This window comes from Nanorana parkeri, unplaced genomic scaffold, assembly GCF_000935625.1.
Source record: "Nanorana parkeri isolate BGI_ZX_2015 unplaced genomic scaffold, ASM93562v1 scaffold768, whole genome shotgun sequence".
Classification (NCBI taxonomy): Eukaryota; Metazoa; Chordata; class Amphibia; order Anura; family Dicroglossidae; genus Nanorana; species Nanorana parkeri.
This window is the reverse complement of record NW_017307036.1, coordinates 389142-410169: the sequence shown is the minus strand read 5'-3', so window position 1 is coordinate 410169 and position 21028 is coordinate 389142. Positions and strand designations below refer to the sequence as shown.

General features: G+C 37.6%; 1 protein-coding gene across 3 annotated transcripts in view; it reads right to left on the bottom strand.

Moving 5' to 3' along the window:
* Window positions 1-21028, bottom strand: part of DOCK9 (dedicator of cytokinesis 9) — a 230536-nt gene that overhangs the window by 24220 nt on the left and 185288 nt on the right. For all 3 annotated transcript variants that reach the window (XM_018564643.1, XM_018564645.1, XM_018564644.1), the window contains exons 35-43: window positions 19259-19373; window positions 17905-17971; window positions 17632-17679; window positions 14082-14218; window positions 6792-6907; window positions 6528-6665; window positions 5887-6069; window positions 4545-4658; window positions 286-501 (exon numbers count right to left, since the gene is read on the bottom strand). In XM_018564643.1, the coding sequence (XP_018420145.1) occupies window positions 286-501; window positions 4545-4658; window positions 5887-6069; window positions 6528-6665; window positions 6792-6907; window positions 14082-14218; window positions 17632-17679; window positions 17905-17971; window positions 19259-19373 (1134 nt within the window). The remainder of the gene's footprint in view (window positions 1-285; window positions 502-4544; window positions 4659-5886; window positions 6070-6527; window positions 6666-6791; window positions 6908-14081; window positions 14219-17631; window positions 17680-17904; window positions 17972-19258; window positions 19374-21028) is intronic.

Below are 21028 nucleotides of genomic sequence, written 5' to 3'. Positions count from 1 at the left end.
ATAGCATGGCTAAAATGTTTATTATTTTTCAAAACAGGGTACTGCAAAACACAGAACAATCTATATATTGTTGAGTGCTATGAGCTGCAACTAATAATGCACCGCAAATATAATGTTCGGTGCATTACAGTAACACATTATAATGTGTGCTCTGGCGTGAACAAGACGTAAAATAGGTTTGCAAAATAACACCCATGTAATTGAAAGAAATAAAAATTAGACTTCCATCAGGCATATACACACACAAAATTATACTATCCTTAAAATGAAATATGTTCATTGTACCTCTGATAAGTCCCCATGTTTGACATGGATCCTGGCCATGCTGTCTAACCAGGTTTTCCTAAGCTCTGGAGTGCTGGCATATGACTTGGCCAGGCTGTACTGTAGGTCTACCAGCATCTCTGGATCATTCTCATGCTCCTTCATCTGTGCTGTAGCCATCAGTACAGTACGGATTCTTTTAGTGAGGTCTTTTACATCAGAAGGGAAAGTTGTATGCTGTAGAATGAACAAAATGGACAACATCACTTGGCAAGTTTTATTTTTCTTCTATTGTACCAGTTAAAAGAAAATGTTGGTAGCCAAGGGACATTCCACAGTTGGACCGGAGTAGAAGAGAGCTGAGCGGTCACTGTCGCAGGATCGAGGATCAGAAACAAGCACTTAACCCTTGCAGTGTGGGGTGGCCACACTTCAAGGGTTAGTTTTTGAACTGCCGAGTGTCCTTCAACTTGGAAACTCATTTGTAGCTCGATTGTTCTGGGTCTGTGACTCAAAGTATTTAAGCTAGACACGGCAAAGTGCCTTGCATTTTCAGAAGCAAGCCCCCTCATGCTTTTCACATGACAAGTATTATGTAAGAAGAAGAACTGTAAACTGAATAAGGCTATTTGTCAAAATGGCTGTGGCAGGAGGGCAGGGGGGATTCCTGCAATTAAATTAGGGTTGAAGTTGATCTATCCATTCACAATATACCTAAAATGAAAAAAGTTATTATATAGCATAATACTATATTCTCTCTCTCTGTGAAACTGAGTAGAGTAATACATCTTAATTATATTTTCACTTCTGCAATCAAACTGGGATAACACTTTATTTTTGTTACATGTCCCCATTCACATAGCATAGCTTAAAAGATTAATATAGAAAAAATGCTGGTTAGCATTTTACTTGCATAAAACTTCCCGTCTATGTAACATGCACAGCTGCATGGGGGATTTGGATCATGTCTCTAACTACCAGATCCCCCCATAAAAAATAAAAAAAAGGAGGGAAATAACTAAACATATATGTACATCCTAACAATAAATAAAAAGATTCCCTCCCTGGATGAATCCACAGTCTGTAACAATAACATTGGATAATGTGCATGGCATTTGCGTTCACTGCACAAGCATCAAATGCTCACGTCAGTGATCGCAATGTCATCGGACTGTTTTGCGACAAAAATGTGAAAAAGTTGCCATTGTGCTAATCGTCAACCCTCATCTTAAATGTTACACTAACAATTTATCCAAACTATTTTTTCTCCCTGCGTGCTTTGCAATGTAGCATCGAAAGGAAAATAGAGCTCTCCTAAAATAAACGCATATACGTTAACTTTGAGCCTTACCAGTTACATAAAAGTTTAACGAATATGATATCATTTTTTCATTAGACTGTGGTAATTATATTTTGGGGTAAATATTTTGGGGTGCACAAATTACGAAAAGGCAGTGTTGGGAAAAATTACAGCAAAGTTATGTTTTGTTAAATGTACCATTTATCCCCAAGGAAATAAAAATATATGTATACAAAATACACTACCAAAATAAAGCTCTATCTTCTCTGAAAAAGTATGTATAAAAAAAAATGTAGAACATGTTAGGGTAGACTACAAAACCGAATAGATATTGTGGAAACGAGACATCGCCGATACAAAAAACACCCTCTGGGGATCAATTTAGGGAGAAAAAGGCCTGGGGATTCAAGTGGTTAAAAAAAGCCGTCCCTCAATCTGTCCCCTAATTGTACATTGCAAGCAATTCTAAACAATAGAAGCTGCCTATAGAGTCCTATGTATTACCATGTCCCACACAAACAACTAGAAATGTAACAAATATATATTTTTTTAAAGAACATTGCTGGGTATGTTTTGTGAATGTGAACACAAAGAAATTTGAATGCAAAAGGTAGAAATTTACTTAAAGGACTTTTATAACTATTGCATACAAGGACTGAATAAAGCTAAATAGCACCCTCTGCAGACAGAAAAAAATAATACAAAAAGGACTATAAAAAAAAAACCAGACCAATGTGACAATATATATATTTTTTTTTTTTAACATGTTTAGTTCACAAATGCAAATGTTACAAGGATGTGTGATCTTTATTTTTTCAATTAAAATGATCATTTATCTGTTGAAAGCCTTATTTTCTCAAAATCATTTTAATTTTTCACGAATACCTTTCATGCTCTCAACCATCGGCAGGTATTTAGTTATCACCAAACTAAGCTGGTGTTATTTTAAGATGTGATGTGACTGGTTTGGTAATTTTTTGTGAATTGACTTTTACATTGATATTTTATTGACCCTTAGAAAAACAAGACTAGCCGTGTTATAAAGGAACTAGTAGTGACATAATTCGCATTCTTGTGAATTGAGATTTAAAGAGATACAAGATAGCTTAGGTGTGTTATAGAAAGAACAGAAAAAGCAGCTTCGAGAATTAAGCCCAGTGTACTGTACAAAAGGGAAACTTTGTCACCAACTAAAATTTGGTTAAATATTACAGTGATGGAGTCGGACAAAAAAATGTCTGTGTTGTCTGAATAAGTTTCAGTTGGTGAGGGTGCTCTATGCACACCTTACAGCAGTCCCGGCCAGTAAGAATGATGGTGCTCGCAGTAACTCCCACGGATGGCACCGTGCAAAATACGAAGTAGAAAGACAGGTCACCAGCACTCAAGATAATTTAAATAAATTAGTCCTTTTTAATGGGCGATTGTGTCACAATAATCAAACAAAGCCGACGTTTCGGGGCCGCGCAGGGTCCCTTCTTCAAGGCAGAAAGATGTGACAATGTGATGGTATCCACATACCACATATATACCCCATGAAGTTAATAAATTATTAATAACCACACCCCCGGTGATGTCAAAATGGCGGGAGAAAACGCCATATTTAAAATTCAAAATCTAATTTTGAAACAACATATTCTAACTAGCAAAAATAATTAATAAATCATACCCACAATCTGATGATCCGAGTAGGCGCTGTGGTAGTGGAGCGTCGGGCATCGCTACAGCATATATGCATGGTCGTCAAAAGGACAACGGCATTGCGGTCTAACATCCCCAGGTGATGTATACGACGTGTCACACGAGCTCAAAGCAAGAGACCATACAGAGGCGGTAATAGAGACAACATATTACGGAGGGAAGCCTACTGGATACATACTTTGAATACAGTAAAACCAAGAGGACTTAATTCCTGCTTATCTTTATCCTGTTACTTAGTTAAGTAGCTGCCAACATTAACTCTCCGGCTATTTATATGATTATTTTATCTTTGATCATGTGTACCTAGTTATATATATTAATATTGCCGTTTCATCCTAATAGATTTATATTATATATTGGAGATTTTGTCAAAATGTTTTTTTTTATAGGATACCCTTTTGCGCATTGACGCGGGTTATCCCTATATAATTAATCTATGCTTATTTTCTAGCTATATATTTGTTTCTGATATACCTTAGGGTCCCCGAGCTGATTTTGTGTTTTATGCTTTATTTTGATGTATTGTTCATATATATATGCATCTTGTGTCTTCCCTTTTGTTTGTTCCCTGCCTTGGTTGTGGCTGTGCTTGTGGAGTGGGGACATCAGTTCTCTTGTTCTCTCCACACTCAGATTCTAGCCTCGAACAGCCCGGCGCATGCGCTGTATGATGGTTGAGAATTGTATCTCCCCATCACCCTAGTAACCGATGACGCGTGTTGTATGCGCCGACAAACCAGGACAAGAGGCGAAGTCGTATACATCACCTGGGGATGTTAGACCGCAATGCCGTTGTCCTTTTGACGACCATGCATATATGCAGCAGCGATGCCGGACGCTCCACCACCACAGCTCCTACTCGGATAATCAGATTGTGGGTATGATTTATTAATTATTTTTGATAGTTAGAATATGTTGTTTTTAAATGAGATTTTGAAATTTAAATATGGTGTTTTCTCCCGCCATTTTGACATCACTGGGGGTGTGGTTATTAATAATTTATTAACTTCATGGGGTATATATGTGGTATGTGGATACCATCACATTGTCACATCTTTCTGCCTTGAAGAAGGGACCCTGCGCGGCCCCGAAACATCGGCTTCGTTTGATTATTGTGACACAATCGTCCATTAAAAAGGACTAATTTATTTAAATTATCTTGAGTGCTGGTGACCTGTCTTTCTACTTTGTGTTGTCTGAATAACACCAATCACTGAGAAATTCCCTTCAAGTATATATGATATACACATTACACAGCATATTAGTTGATGACACAAACCTTTATGAGCCGGTCACTGTTTGCACAGTTGTTGATGATGGAGAGAGACTGCTGGAATCTTGTGCCTCCAATTCCAACCACATCTGCTATTAGCTGGCTTACTGATATGATCACCTGGAAAACATGGACCACAGAGAGCTAAACATATCAAAATACACATTTACTGCATAACAGGAAGTTCTTTGTTTGGAAAGCACCTTCAAGCACCAACTCACAGTGTTTGCCCAACCAGGTAAAAATTCCACGTACCATCAGAAGGCGGCTGGTGAAAACCTGTGCGTTACTCATGCATGGCAAAGCAGCTTTTATTTTTTTACCCCCCTCCCGTCTCCAGCAGCTTCATTTATCTTCCTGGAATGAAGGAGATACCTAGTACTTATGGGTAAGGGGAAGCATGTGACTCACTACATGTGATAGCATCAAACGAAGCAGAAAACAACTGCACTGTCACATGGGGAGAGTCCATATCCCTGTATAAGCTATATAGTCAACTGTAGCTTACATGAGGTTTCTGCTGCTCCCGAAGCAGAATGGAGCAACAGAAATTGAGTAGTTACTGTCGGGAAGGGGAAATAGAGTTAACTGCTTAGTTCCTTTGCAGGCCTATCAGAAGTTCGATTTGAAATGACTCGTCTTCTAGATGGTTAACTTGGCATTTTATTTTATCATTTGGTTTTCTGAAAAGGAATGATTTATACTTGTGTCTCACCCAGGCTAACCATTCTGCAATTGAAAAATGCTACTCATAAACCTCAAGCACCTATGTGATCGTCCACCAACCATCATGATATTATAAGCAAAGTAACAATATATTTGCCCTCTACAATGGATACTGATAGCCAACTACATAAGTTTTACTTAATAGAATCCAGAAAGTTTCTATGGGCTGTAGCAGGCTAGAAGTATAACATTTATACTTTACAAAGACAGTGATGTCTGCCTCACAATCTAATATGGAGACACTGGAGGACGTCCAAATACAAAGTTTTAAATTTCTCTTGGAAACAGGCACTTGGGTCAGGGTGTGAGTTCTAGGAATTATTCACCTATAATTACACTGATATTACTTGCTTCACTGCAGGAGTTACTGAGTTAGGAGACCAGGAGCCGCTTTTTCTGGCTAAATACCTGCCCTGATACAATGACCCACGAAGCAGGTTGAGGATATTAGTACAAAAGCTTATATTCAAGCACAAGCAAACATTTTTTGTTTCCGGACAGTGTCCCTTTTAAGTGGAATTCCAAATGGTCTTTAATAAATGGTTCTGCTGCCATGCACATGGCTGTTCCATGTGGCTTGCATGGGTCACAGATGGATACACGAAGGCCACACCCTAATTACCTGTAAATGTGTCCTGACAAATGACTTCTTTCCAGTGTAGTCAAAGTTATTCCTCATTAAGAAGTACAGGAGCTGGGAGGAGTCTGTCCGGATGGAGCTGAGCTTGGAGTTACAACACTTGAGAATTTCATAACACAAGGCAGCGCACATATCTGCTCTTCCTTCATAAAATGTTGATGGAAACTAAGAGGCAAAGCAGATAAAGAATAGTGTTGCTCAGTATCTGCTGAAAATGTACCCATCTAGTCACTGTATAATAGCTACCAAATCTTTGGTGGATTAGATTAACACATATAGTCAGCTTTGAAGGATGGATAGCTTTGTATGGACAATGTAATAAAAGTTTCTTGTTGATGCATTCATATGTACATTTCCCTTAGCTTTATTCAGATGAATTTGCCAACATATACTGGCTAGTGGTGTCTTATTCTACCAGTCTAGAATATTTCACTATTGTGTGCTGAACAGGATAGTAATTTGGAATCAGTTACACCACGTTTAATCATTTTATATAATGATTACTGTAATACATACACAATCAATTCATGTGTCAACAATGATGCAGTATTTAATAAAACAAAGACCACCAACGCAAATGGATAATACAATTCATACAAGAACATGACAAACTGGAAGCTAACCTTATAAATCAAAGATCTTAGAGCAGTGAAGACATTTTTTAATGTGGTCTCTGACTGGTTCTTCTGAAGGAAGCAGAGATACACATCAAATACCTTCTTCATTAGGGGATTGTGTCCATGATCTGCAATTAGTTGGTTCTGATAAAAACGAAAAAAAAAAACAAATAGTTTCACAGCAATTTATTTAAATATTATAATGATGCATGAACTAATAAAGAAGTATGAAAACAGCTGAAGGATAACAGTTAAATAATAAACACAAACCTTAAACGCCATGGTAAACAAGGACAATGTGTCCAGGATAGTAAGGCATACTTCAGTAGCTATGTTGGCTTCAAGTAATGACTGGTGGAGAATATCAGCATCTGAATGACCATAACCTACAGAAATGAAGCAGTTGGTAATATTATGAAAAAAAATAATAAAAAAGCACAGCTTAGAAAATATAAATATTAGTGGTGCCAACCAAATGTTTTTCTATGTTACATTTCTGTGCATTTAAAAACAATTAAAAATTAGAAGACTACATTAAAATCACTACCATATATAGGAAGTGCAAGCATAGATGGTCAAGGAAAATGAAATATTTTTTCTGCTATACCATGCTGCAAATAAAGGACAAAAACCAATCTGCAATATATTAGAGTACAGAAAACATGCAGTTACTTAGGCTTCCTACACTCTCCTTTACTAACCATCTGGAGAAGATTGTGCCAACAAATCAAGATAAAAAAAGAAGACCGAATTTCTCATACAGTGAAACAAATGAGAGATCTAGCCATCTGCTCACACTTAAAAAGTACTAATTTGAATCCCACAAGGCCACACTAAATGCACAAATGAGGCCTTATCTTACCAGAAACAAGACTGGAGAAAAAACTTGCCTAATGCTTCCCCAATTAATGACTTGCATGCTAAAACCCCTTAGCTGCTTATGTTTTAGATTTTGAAAAATAAGTGTGAGACTTTTCAGGTCAAGTTCAGAAGTGAAGTAATGGGTAATACTAAAAGTAATGTTATCATGCACACCTTCAAGTGATATTAAAGTCAAAAGCTTTTTAAGCGGTTTGAAATGCAAAATAAATACATTACAATTGTTGGTGCTTCTTGATGTTTAAAAGTTTGAGTTTCCTGCAGAATCAGCTGGTCTCCTGAGCACTGGTCTTGATATTCTGCTTTAGGGTGGCTCCTTTCCCTTGCAGGATCCTAAGGAGCAACCCTTGTGTGTGCTAGTAAGCTGTGTGTGTTTCCACAAATGCACAGACAAAGCAAGGCAATCAACTCCCCTGCACCCTCCTCATGTTTCTGGACAGCTGCTGACAGCTCTAGTCCTAGTCATTTTGTGCTAGACAGGAAGCTTAGTGAAGCCAAGCTAAGAGAGTTTGGGTCAGCTGTTCAGGAACACGATGACTAAGTGTTTGGGGAAAAATGTAAAGCAATACTTTGCTGGGTGATGTATATTTGTTTGACCTGGATTCTTTATTGAAAAAAAGGTTTCAGAGTTTAACACTACTTCCAGTCTGTGTTCTGTAACAATATAAGCAGTATCATGACTTGCCTTGTTGCTCATCTTAAGTTCTGGTAGTATTTTACTGGCACTTTTTATGTGGTTTAAACTAATTGCAGTGTTCACTCTCTTTGATGAACCCTGATCATCATTTGCAGGAAGAAAAAGGTAAAACCCAGGAGTGAAAGACATTTGCTACAAACACGCATTATGACGTTCTTGTATTAGAAGGGTGGCACTCCGTTGGTAAGTGAGAACATTCCTTCGGGTTAAGGACTGTTATGCACCCAGTTTTATCTTTGCACTGCTCTTTTTTGTAAATGTTGTTTGACTTTATTTGGTGAGTGATGCTCTCATTTGTGGGATGTGCATTGACATATGGCTTGTGTGATTTTTAAGTTGAGATTCAACACTTGAAGCAAGCACTACTTATTAATGTAACCTTTGTGAAAAGAACAGTTTTGAAGAGCTGACCGCTTCGGATTCTGGATTTCCCATTGCTGACAGGGCAGACTTGCATACTAATTGATACATTACTTATACTTGGAGCCTATGTTAAAGGGTGATGTATTAAAACTCAATACATTTACAAATCTCTGGTCTATGAAGACCGGTTTCTTAACTCCCTAACTGCTTTGAAGTATGTCTAAATTCCCTCAACAAATCTAACACTTGCTGCATTGAATTCATGACAATGTATCCTGCTAAAAGAGATGCAAGCCTAAAATGTCTCCTTTATTGTAGTATCCTTTTTTTTCAGACTAGATTTATATCCCTACATAAGATGGAAGCACAATTTTATTCCCTATTAATGATTAAATACATATTACTTCCTAAACCAGTTTCTTCTCCATGTGACTTTAAACATATCACTTGTAAGTACTTTCCTGTAATTGTATATCCTAGCAGTAGTAAATTGTTGTACTATGTTAGCCATTGATTAGTGCAGAAAGTTTGGAGATAACGTGATCCCCTCTATTGGCTCACTAAAAGCTCTTTGATCGTGCCTAGACGATCAGAAATGATACATTTCACGCAAAAGAGATACATTGTATCCTTTCAGTTAAATGTATCTAAACATCGGGCTCTCGAACTGTCAAAACAAATAGCAGAGAGGTGAGGTGAGTCACTGCTGCCTCTCTGCTATTTTGAGCTGTCAAATACGGGATCGCAAATTGCGGTCCTCTATTTGCATGTAACGGCTTCATTCTTTCATTAATGAAAGGAAGAAGCTTTTACAAAAAGCTTAATTATTTCATTAATTAATGCCTCAATACTGAGACATTAATGAATGACTGTTAAATGCTGAGAATCAGCAAATACCGGCATTACAAAGCCTGATATAACTCGTCACGCACAGTGTACGTGGCCAGTCATATAGGCACAAAGTGACAAGACGTACACTGTACGTCTCCCGTCACAAAGGGGTTAAAATACTAGCATCCATTTCCACATAGTTATATGTTTAGATCACAGACATAAGTGATTGTATTACATAGTAGTAAACAAGCTTTGTCTGTGGGGAACAAAAGTAGTCACCCTCCAGAAGGAAGGAAAGTGTCAGCACCAATTCAGAGATGGTTTGAGGATCTACAGCCAAGTGATACACTAATAAGGTCCAGTTTTGTTTTCTGTTGCCAATTTATCTAGTGACATTTAGAAGCTTTGGCTATGATTCCCAAATAATATATAGTATTTGAGGTTGAATAAAGACATTAGTCCATCAAGTCCAACCTATTAGGATCTCATTCTAGGAGTACCTGTACCCCTGTATATTACATAGTTACATAGTATTTGAGGTTGAATAAAGACATTAGTCCATCAAGTCCAACCTATTAGGAATATACACCACAAAAGTAGACCTTTACCAAAAAAAATGTTAATAGTATTCAGGACAGGGGACTAGGTGATCTAGACAGCTCAACAGTAATGTAAAAGTAATTAAGTGTGTCTGCAAAACCTATGCAAAATAAATTTAGGGTCGATTTGGCCTTTAAAATCCTGCAAACATTGCTTACAATAAAATATAAAAGGATGGTCGGATGACCATTAGTTTTAACGAAGAATGTTCTCATGTTCAAAATGTTTTCAGTTTGAAGAAAGCTTTGAAACATACCACATTTAATGAAATAGAATGGAAATATTACTGTGAAATATAGCAAGCATAAGAAAACGTACAGAAAACGTATGTACTTTCAAATGACTTCTCTATGAAAAGACTGCTAGGCATAATATGGTAACTGTTACTTTGCTTTAACTCTAGCTATGAGGAGTACAATTTAATAACAGTGCTAAATACACAACCAAATGGCCTACTCTAAAGTAATCATAGCAAACAGTTTACTCTGTAGTTAGCTGATTCATAGCAAAGTGTCACATACTTAATACCATATATTTGTTCTTCAAATTATTGCTTTAACGTACTGTTAGGAGCTGGGTGGCCTATACTATGCAATTCCAAGGTCTTGGATGTTGACACTTAATTTTGGTGAAATGCAAATAAGCAATTACAGAACATTATAAAATGCAAATCTACTTTAAATGCTTGTTCTTCCTGGTTTTGATATACTGTATGTAAAAAAACAATAACAAATTAATGGCTTGTTTTAAAGCTAAACTTAAGACAAACAGCTTAACCCACAGATTGAAAAACTTTTAAGGGAACTGTTTTGCGTGCCAAAGCATTAGCATTTTTGTTCATCCAGTTCTAAGATTTACACAGGCCTGTCACAAGTTTGTTTGTTACAGTTCGGGAATAAAGTAGTGACGTCTCTCCAACTCCAGACTGTGGATTGGACAGTGAAGAAGCAGAGGGAGACTGATGAGTTTAACTATCTGCTCTCTCCTAACATTAAATCCGTACATTTGCACATGATTGGCTCCAAGTCTTTCCCTTCCCTCTGCCAGTCTGATTGTTACTATGTAGGCCATTACAAGAATGATACAAAGTTAAACTCAGATACAAAGGATTTAGTAAAGAATAACAATCTGCATTTTACATCTGCCTGGACAATTTACATCTGCCTGGAGTTCAGAGTTAAAGGTCCTATGCCATAGGACACTAAGGGTACAATGCACCGGGCTTACATGGCCTATGTGTTTTGTCATACAAGTATACGATGAAAAGTACAGTAAAGTGTTGCTTTATTTTACAGGATCACGGCACTAAAATATGTAAGACAAAACCAAGACATAATTTTGATGCAGCGTAGAAAAAAATGTAGTAAATAGATCTGGTTAGACTTGACAATAAATCATAACCTGTCCACGTAGAAAGGAAACTACTACATATCTATAAACAATGTGTGTTGTTAAAATGTCTTTCATGTAACAGTCAAGCAATGTATTCCAAGCTTTGGTATAATTCCATAAGAAAATCTCAACTTATACCCGACACCTAGCTAGAAAACACATGTATGTGATAGAGCAGCTAGAGTCATTTGAAAATACATCATGAGCTATGAGCATCTTGCAGAAGCCATGCTGCATGCCGAGAAATTATTCCATTCATTGCCTGATGTGGCATAGCACACATACCAAACCAGTTAACAGTCCATCTCCCCATGCACAATATTATGTGAACAAGACCACCTAAAGTAAACTATCGAAAATGGGGGCTGCCACTGCTGACCTCACTGCCAACAAATATGCAAGTCAGGAAGGGCCAAAGTCCTTTTCTGCAAATTTGTTCTGGTTTAGAGAACCAAAATTTAAGAAGACCACTGAGGCAACTATGATTTGCAAAATGACAGAAGGCAAAAATGACAACCTCCATATTTCTTTCTGGAAAAGTTTCCATTAACAAATATCTTTACATTTGTGTAGAACATGCATTAATGCTCTGCTAATAACCAATAAGGTAGGACAATCAAACTTCTGCAGCATACTGTTAGATTAATGCCAATGTATAGAAATGGAAGGGTGCTACAAATGGCAAGTAGAGAGCAGTTTGTAGGATCAGTATTATCTCACAGCATTGATACAGGATCTAGGTGTGCAGCTGAGTGCAAGGCCAACCTTTACTGCAAAAACTTCTGATTTGTCCAATCTTTAGTACAATCTGACCAGTTTTTGGATTACAATAGTCTAAAACTAACATCACAATTTAAATTCCTCAATGTGGAAAAGTCCACAAATCATCAGTGATTTTTTTAAAATAAATCCAGGCATGAACCATACCTTTGAGAACATTTAAAATTGCAGTTTAGCGTTCTTAGCTATGCTTATATAGTCAGCAAAGAAATCTGGGCTGACTCCATTTAAAGGGAATGTGTAGACTTTCTAAATAAACATGTTAAGCAGCCATATTTCCTAATTACATATGCAGGTTCTGTTTACTGCTTTGCAAAACAAAATGGAAATCAGCTTTGCCCATACTATCAATGTAAGTCTATAGGTCAGTTGGCTGAAACATTGCACTCCCTGTGGGGCTAATATGTTACTAAAAGAGAGAGATACGGTGATTGCACTCAATGTCTGAGCACTCCCTCTTCAAAAAATATTAATAAGAAGAAGATACACTATACTTTCTTTTTTATAAAATAGAATAGAGCAAGCACAGTGAACTGGCTTCAGCAATAAAATGCATTTTGTTATAAAATAATTGATATAGGTTACTGTACTTTGCTATTTGTTTTGCAAAATACAGGCCATTTGGACCAGATCACTGCTTGGCTACAAAAAAAAGAAGATGGCCAATGAATTTACACACCCACCCTATTTAATTTTATACTATATAAGTAGTGTTGTATATTCTAACTGTGAGCCCTATATTTATATACTTCTAATCTTGGCTGGCCCTAAACACAAAAAAAAAAAAAAATGTATAACTCAGCCCACAATGATTTCAAAGTCCAAAATTTGTCAGAATAAATGCAACAGCACCTCCCTGGTGGTTATGAACAGCATGAAGGTTAACATTCAAGATGACACAACTTTACCATGCAGGAATAAAAAATAGCAATGACTTATTAAGTATTGAATGCATTCTATAATTACAATGTAAAGGAACTTAGACAAAAATAGTGGAGTCTGTTCCGACAACAACTTTAAATCACATTCATAAGTGAGAAAAGAAAAGTTGTAGTCCATAGCAACCAGATTACAGTTCTCATTTATTCACTGCTAGTTAGAAAAAACAAACTAATGCTCACAGGCTTGCTATGACGCTTCGCTCAGCAACCCTATGAGCATCCGCTTGTTTTTTTTTCTAACACTTTTTGTGTTCTTTAAAATAAGCCCCTTTTGTGCTGTTACATAACAGCATTAGGATGCAAACTGCAGATGTTTATCTATTATAAAGAAATGATGTACGGTATATACAGAAAAACAAAGCTGTGCTTGGGGTTATATACAACAGTCAGTAAATCCAAGGAAAGAAGCAAAGCAGGGCAAATATAGAAAGTTTGGCTAAACGGAATGCATATTTCTAGGCCAGTGACAACCTGATTGAATCTTACCATTGTCTACAGCTATTCCAAGTATACTTGATATTTTTCTCACACTGAAAACACAGAAAAAGTCAATTCATTATTGAATGCTTTTTCATACACACACAGTGAACTGTGGGGAGGGTATACGCTTTCCTATCAACAGGTAAACTTCCATGTACATACCAGAAAGATCATGTGTGCACTCATGACCTGTCAAGGCTGTGCTGTCACCACTCCAGAGGATTACCGCATAAGCTAGCCTGCAAACCACTAGGCACATACAGTAAATCAAGTTCCTCAGAGGAATTAGGCGTTTTAAATCCTATCTGCTGTATATTTGCAGTGGATTAAAAAATCTTAAGCCAATTGAGAAGGAATGTACAGAGTAGCTGATCTCCATGTAAACTGCAGTGGCTGCACAATGCTGGCAGCGTCCATGAATAGCACACATCATCATTTGGTATTCAGCAGCATCAATCCTGTTCAGAGAAGGAAAACATGATTTTGAGCCCAGAATACACACTCTTCTGTGACTCCGGTGTTGTGAGAAGCGCTTGTGGTACCTGTCAGTGCTGAGGTGGTACAGGAAGAGGCAGCTGACTGCACAGAACTTACTGTGGTTAAAAGTGAGAGAATTATCCAGGCTGCTGAGCTGTTGCAATCTGGCATGCATCATTCCTGTTCTGTTACGGGAAACAGGTAATGTCTGAGACTTTCGATCATGAACTATGGGTCCCAACCCCTCCTGGTTCCTGCAAGATGGGTGGAAATGGGACAGAGGCACCAGTTAGATGTGTCCCCACTGCATAGAGGTGGGGGCAGTTAGTAAAGCAGAGAAAGCATAAACACATCATCTAATACAAAACTGGGTCTTCAACCACAGCACAAAATGTCATAGTATCTGTAAAAGCAACATGCTAAAAAAAAAAATGCATTGAAAGGCAATGACTGGGCTAATGTCTACTATCAGAAAAACTATTATTTGAATTTATCTAAGACACTACAACTAATAAGGTCTTGTATAACGCTGCATGTAATATGCAGATGGGGAAATGTGTAGTTTTAGAGGTCATCGGATATAATGTTGGAGCATGAGGATTAATCAGCAATGCTATACACACAACATGCAGTAGAGGAAAGGCAGCAAAGCAACTTTACAATCTTACCCAAGCAGGAAGGGAGAAGAGCCATATACTTTGTTATACTTGCCAGCAATCAAGTGAGGGAAAACAGAAAGAGTGAGCCGTGTTAGCAATCGGTTTAGGCTGGCTTCCTAAAGTGTACCACCACCAGAGCTGAAGAGTGAGGACCAGTGCAGGACACACATACACACATCTGTGAACCTTATTATGTATGTTATCATGTGGGGTAACCCGAACATGCATCCATCACCACTTAACATGCTTATAGTCTGGAACAGTAACATAGAATGCTCACATAAGTAACATTGGCACACAGTAGACTTGGATTAACATCATGCCCTTATGTGTAGATGAAAACTATAAATACTAACTAGTGTAGGGTGACTGCTGACTGCTAAATATATATATTTCACTTTATAAATCAACAATTTCTGGGGGAGGACTAAGCAGTACAGTATTTGATCAACTTCTTTTTAAATACCAGAATTACCGAATGACATGGCCTACTAGGGTAAAGACCTTCATCAGCTCAGGAGCTCATGTATCTCCAAAATAACAAATTTCAGGTCTGGTTTGAGGTATATAAGAGGCATACCGAAAGGGAATGGTGCAGAACATGTATTATTACCCATCTTATCCCACAGGCACTTTGCCTGAATCCCACATTAGTAAACCTGAGGTATTTGAACCGATGTTGGTCTGTACCCAGAGGATGTGATCTACGTCAGTGGTTACTTCAACAGTTAAGAAAAACACAATGAAAAGTCTATGCCTCGTGTGTTTAAAGAGACAGCGAATGTAATTAGTACTAATCTATATCTAACAATCACTATTTGAAAGTACAAATAGTATATGTAATGTAACCTTTAGCTCTGGTGTACAGAATCCTTTCTGTTGCCCGAGGCAATTGCTGGACCAAAATTGTGTACTTTTCATACACTGATATCCTGGAAATAGCAGTTTTGATATTTTGGTAAAGAGTATTATTTTGAATAGCACTAATCCAAGAACAATCAATATTGGAGGTGGCAAGCAGTATAGAATGCCACTAAAGTTTTTTGTTTTTTTTTCTTTAAAAAATATCAGTGCCTCAGATGTGTAATTATTAGTCATAGCAATCTAGATGTAGATAGATAGTTGCATATAATTACTATTTTATTTTCCTATGAAGCTATAATTTATTAAATCCGCACCCTACAGCTATTAAGTGTAAGTATGATTTATCACAGTCTATCAAAAGTGTGCTCATTCTGGGCAAAGAATAGCAGCAGGATACAATTCTAGAGTAGAGAACATGAGTCATCAAATTTGGTAATACCAAACAAAGCAAGGCAACAGGTTCACTTAAATCTGGCACTACCAGCTACACATTCACCTTTCCACAGACTCCCAATTGGAATGAAAAGAACTGCCCAATACTTCAGGGTATAGGGAGCATGTGAGCAACTCACCTTCTTCCACATTACAGCACTGGTGCTTGGTGATTGGCTAATCAGGTACCCAGTGCTGTCACATGTAAGTTGGGAAAAGTTTCCTTTAAAGAAAAATTCCTGTTAAAACTTTTGTTAACCCTTGCAGTAGGGCTATCCACACACTGCAAGGGTTAACTGCTTATTTTTTGCCTAGGATAAAAAATAACAATGCTATACTCACCAGATCATCCGAGCTGGCCAGCTGTCACAGCACTCTCTCCTGCCTGTCTCCTCCTCCGCTGCAATGGTATGTCTGTATGTCCTATACACTGTATTGGAAGTGATGACTCCAGTATTCTTAGACCGCTGCAGCGGAGGGGGACCGGCCTAAAAGCTGGCCTCCTCGGAAATTCAGGTGAGTATAACTTTTTTTTTCCACCTTGGGCAAAAACAAGAGGTTAACCCTTGCAGTGTGGGGGTAGCCCCACTATAAAGGTTAATACAAATTTGAACTGGAGTTCTGCTTTAAAAGAAACACAGGACTTTCTCCTTGTGCTTCCAGTGAGTGATGGAACAAGAGGAAGGTAAATATGTGCAGCTAGGGAGGACAGCATTTAAGTCAACATGAGTGCCATACATGCTCATTTAAGTAAAAGAGATTATCTACATTGAATTAAATGTAAATGCGTTTGCTTGGCATAAAACAGCAGAGTGAGAAAATGCCCATAATTAAGTTTAGGAACAAAGCAAAAGGAGCGCCTCCATAGTGTAAAACAGATTTATTAAGGTAAAATACAGCTGGAAGTGTACTTACAAACAACTGTGAAAAAGGAGCATTGAATGTGACTATCTCAAGTAGATCAAGATGGACAAACGAAAAAATGAAGTGGAAAATCGGAAAAGTGCTTAAGCCGAAGCCATCTCTGCACTCATCTTCCTCCGATTGATGCGTTTCTGAAGTCAAAACCCCTTTCATCAGAACCTAAAAAAATCACTCCTCTATACCCTGCTCTTAAGAATTAGAAGGCAACCAATCACTATCAACCTTGGTTTTGTTCACATGGGACCTTTGGACCAATCCCTTTGTGTGAGGCACTCTCCACGAGTTCGACCAAACCCAAGGTTGATCGTGATTGGTTGCCTTCTAATTCGAGAGCAGGGTATAGAGGAGTGATTATCAGGTTCTGATGAAAGGGGTTTTGACCTCAGAAACATGTCAGCCAGAGGAAGATGAGTGCCCATATGGCTTCGGCTTAAACACTTACTCTTCCGATTTTCCACTTCATTTTTTCGTTTGTCCATCTTGATCTACTTGAGATAGTCACAATCAATGCTCGTTTTTAACAGTTGTTTGTAAGTACACTTCCAGCTGTATTTTACCTTTATTAAATCTGTTTTACACTATGGAGGCGCCCCTTTTGCTTTGTTCCTAGATCATCGGTTTGCACTGACTGTGAGGAGCTGCCCCAGAGTGTTTGAAGCTGGGTTGAGATTGGTCACGTTTTTTGGCGCCAGTGTTTTTTTTTAACTTATAATTAAGTTTACTCAAACTAAAATTGCACTTCTGTTTTAAAACATACATGTGATACTCAGCTTAAAGTCACACTATACCTGGCAATATATCGCTTGCCCATATACTGGAACTGATGCAGACACACTCTAAAAGTTGGGAATAAAGAGGTAAAAACAAAGTAACATAAGAATAAAATTGGTCAATAAAGCTCAACTCTTATCATTCATTTACGATAGGCATTTGCATTACACATAATGACGATTATTGTTGTTGTATTAGCAATAAATCTGTAAATACAAAATTTGTCTTTACTTTGTTGCCGTGTTTAAGATATAAAGCATAAACCAGTCAAATGATACAAAAGTACTTACTCTGAGATTATGAAAAAATCCATCAGCTCGGTTGTTGTGGCTTTGTTCCAGTAAGTAAACAGTGCATCTGATAAATAAGATGGCAGGGTTAGCAATACACACACTTAAATATGTAATATTTAGGATAATCAGAAGAAAAAGTAAAGTTGGGGGACATCAAATATAGTAAACAGCATCAAAAAAAAAACAATTAAAATTTGGTTGCAGGGGAACATTCAGAATGGTAAAGGGACAAGAAAAGCAGTTACACAAAGACCACAAACACATACAGACAATTAGATTATATGGCAATTTTGATAGATTCAAACCAGAATTAACAATTGCTCTGAAATTAATGAAATGTTATGAGTAATTTTTATACATTATTATATATCATTCTTCTATAGACTCAAGAAAGAAATGCCAGAAAACTAGTGTAGGTCAAAGTGGCCACAAGCGAAGGACATAAAGTCTATGGGGTCCATTTACAAAATTGTGGTATTGTTGTACCGTGGCTATACCATGGCTTTAAGGAAAACAGAGAAAAAAAAAAAGGACTGCACAGTTGTAAAACACTGTAATGTACTTTACAAATATGTTAGTAACACTGCAAACTCCTGAAGGCAGCAGAGCGCAATGAAAGCAGATGATAAAGGAAACAAAGCTGGAAGGAGAGCCCAGCATTATTACTATATTCAATGTCTAACTTTCTAAACCATATGTGGGTAAAGATTTGCTGCTTCCTTCAGCTCCCGGATTTATCACCAATGAATAATGCAGATTCTCATCATTTCCTAGTCATAAAAAGCATGTAAAGACAAAACTTTCTTTGAAATCGTGAACAGAATGTGGAAGGTCTAGAACCTCCGTCTTGTGCCTTGTGTGTCCCCACTTGATGGATTCGCCCTTACTTTTGGTCCTGGGGACCTTACAGTACAGAAAATGATGGGAAATCCAACATTTTTCAGTTATCACAGAAGATTAGGGGAAATCTTCCAATAGGTAAATCTGTTCTGGTGACAACTGTCTGAGAGGGAAAATACCCTCACTTTGAAGAGATCTCCACTTACGTTTGGTCGTGTCTCTAAAAAAGGAACACAGATTAAAAAAAGAGGTCTTTACATACACCATAAGGAAGCATCAACCCATTTCTGCAAGTCAAGCTGAAAAAACAACTAAGTGCATGAATACCTCTAGTGAAGCTCTACAAACAATGCAATGGAAACTGTGAGCGAATAACCTAAATATGTTCAATAGCAGCTTTATCCAGCTCTGTAACTAAAAAATTAAACACTTCTAAAGCTCTAGCTACATTTTCACATAATTTATTGGAATAGGTGGTGGAAAGAGGATTTGTATGCAAATTGGTTCTTACCATCTGACATGCTTTTTAAAATATGTAGGAAGCACATGAGCAAACTCTTAATTTCAGCTTGTTCTAGTTTATCACAGCGTACTAACTGGTTCCCCAAAGAGCCACCATGCTGATTCTAGGATAAAAAAAAGAAAATCAGATTTACACATTTTGACCAACATTTATGTGAACAACAAACTGTACACAAGAGGGCAGCACCGCAAACAGATACACAAAAGGAGCAAGTAAGCTCAAAGTCTGCGTATAGGAAAAGACAGTTTCAAGCTTCAAAAAGAAAAAGACCACATCACTCGGGTGGGCACAATATTGTCCTAATGTGTAGTGAGCAAGTATGAGTTATATGGTTTGGGGGGTCTTTTACAAACGCTAGCAACGCAGCAGTTGAAAATCAAATCAATAGGAAAAAATTGCAGAAAATTCAAAAATGGCTTGGCCAGCTGATTTGAAAAATGTTCCGGAGGGCTTGGCAGCGAAAGGGTTAAGGAGCCAATACATTTGTTTCTACCAACAATTTTCCTACGATCCAAAAGGTTCCAAAAAAGTGAGTAACCGGATGTATTTTATTTTTTGTCACCTTGGCTACCCAGCTACAGGGATCTGTCCTTCAGGAATTAACTTACCTGCATTTTGGCGAAAAGTTTGAGTTAGAGCATACAACTTTTAGAAAATTGCCCCTATTTGTCTAGCACAAGTTGTACAGTGAAAGATCATTTGGACTAGTACATGGGCATATATTTAAAGAGTTATAAAATCTCTAACAATATTGCTTTAAGGAAAAGCTATCATTCTAGAAAGAGTAGTCCAAGGAATCACTGCAAACACTATAAACCAAGACCAGTCACCCTTTAAACTACTTAAGCATCAGACAACAACTTGCTATGGCACAACTGGAAACCGTTTTTATTTATAATAACAGGTTGTAGCTGATGCAAATTAGCTCCAAAGGCTACATCCAACATAAAACACATTTTTTTCATTTTTTGGGTTGATGACAAGTGAAATTACACATTGGCTTCTGAAGTGGACTATCTAGGTTACAATCTGATTTTACAAACCATTTTAGACCTACTAAATACTATGTAGTGTTTCTTCCTGTCTGTCCAGACACAATTGAAATGAATTGTCTAGGTAGGTCCTCAGATTACATAGTTATAACAAATCTAAAGGGTATTGATCAAATTGTAATGTCCATGGCCAGCTCTGGGACTCCAACAGCACAATTCCTGCACCAGAGTTCATACCCCTGTTATAAGGGAGACAGCTGGCGACTCCAACTTTAGGGGCTCTGTTCTGAAGTCAATAAGAGAGAAGAAATTTGGTGGTTGATGCATTTGCTTCCCTCAAAAACTGGAAAAAAAACAGTTTTATTTGGACTTGGCCTTTAACACACACCATTAAAAAATACTCAGAGTGAAAGAGAAAGAAATAATACTTCTTGTATCTGGGTAGAAACATGCACAAAGCCCTCTGGCAGCACAGGCACTGCCAGCATAGAGAAATCCACAGTAAATCGGTTTCTCTTAGCAGCCTGTGTGCAGTCCTCTTCCTCTCCACTACATCGCAAGACGTGTGCAGAGTGCCTCCGGATGAGCCTGTCCTTCTGCACAATGAAGGCATGTTAAGAAGTTAAGATGGAAATGTTACAATACCTGTGCTATTGTAAAGTGCAGATTTACATTAAGTATAATGCATTACACACCCACACACAATCAAATTTACAGACAACCAAAACTACAGTTAGTCCCTGTGAATTGTACACTCCATGCAGAT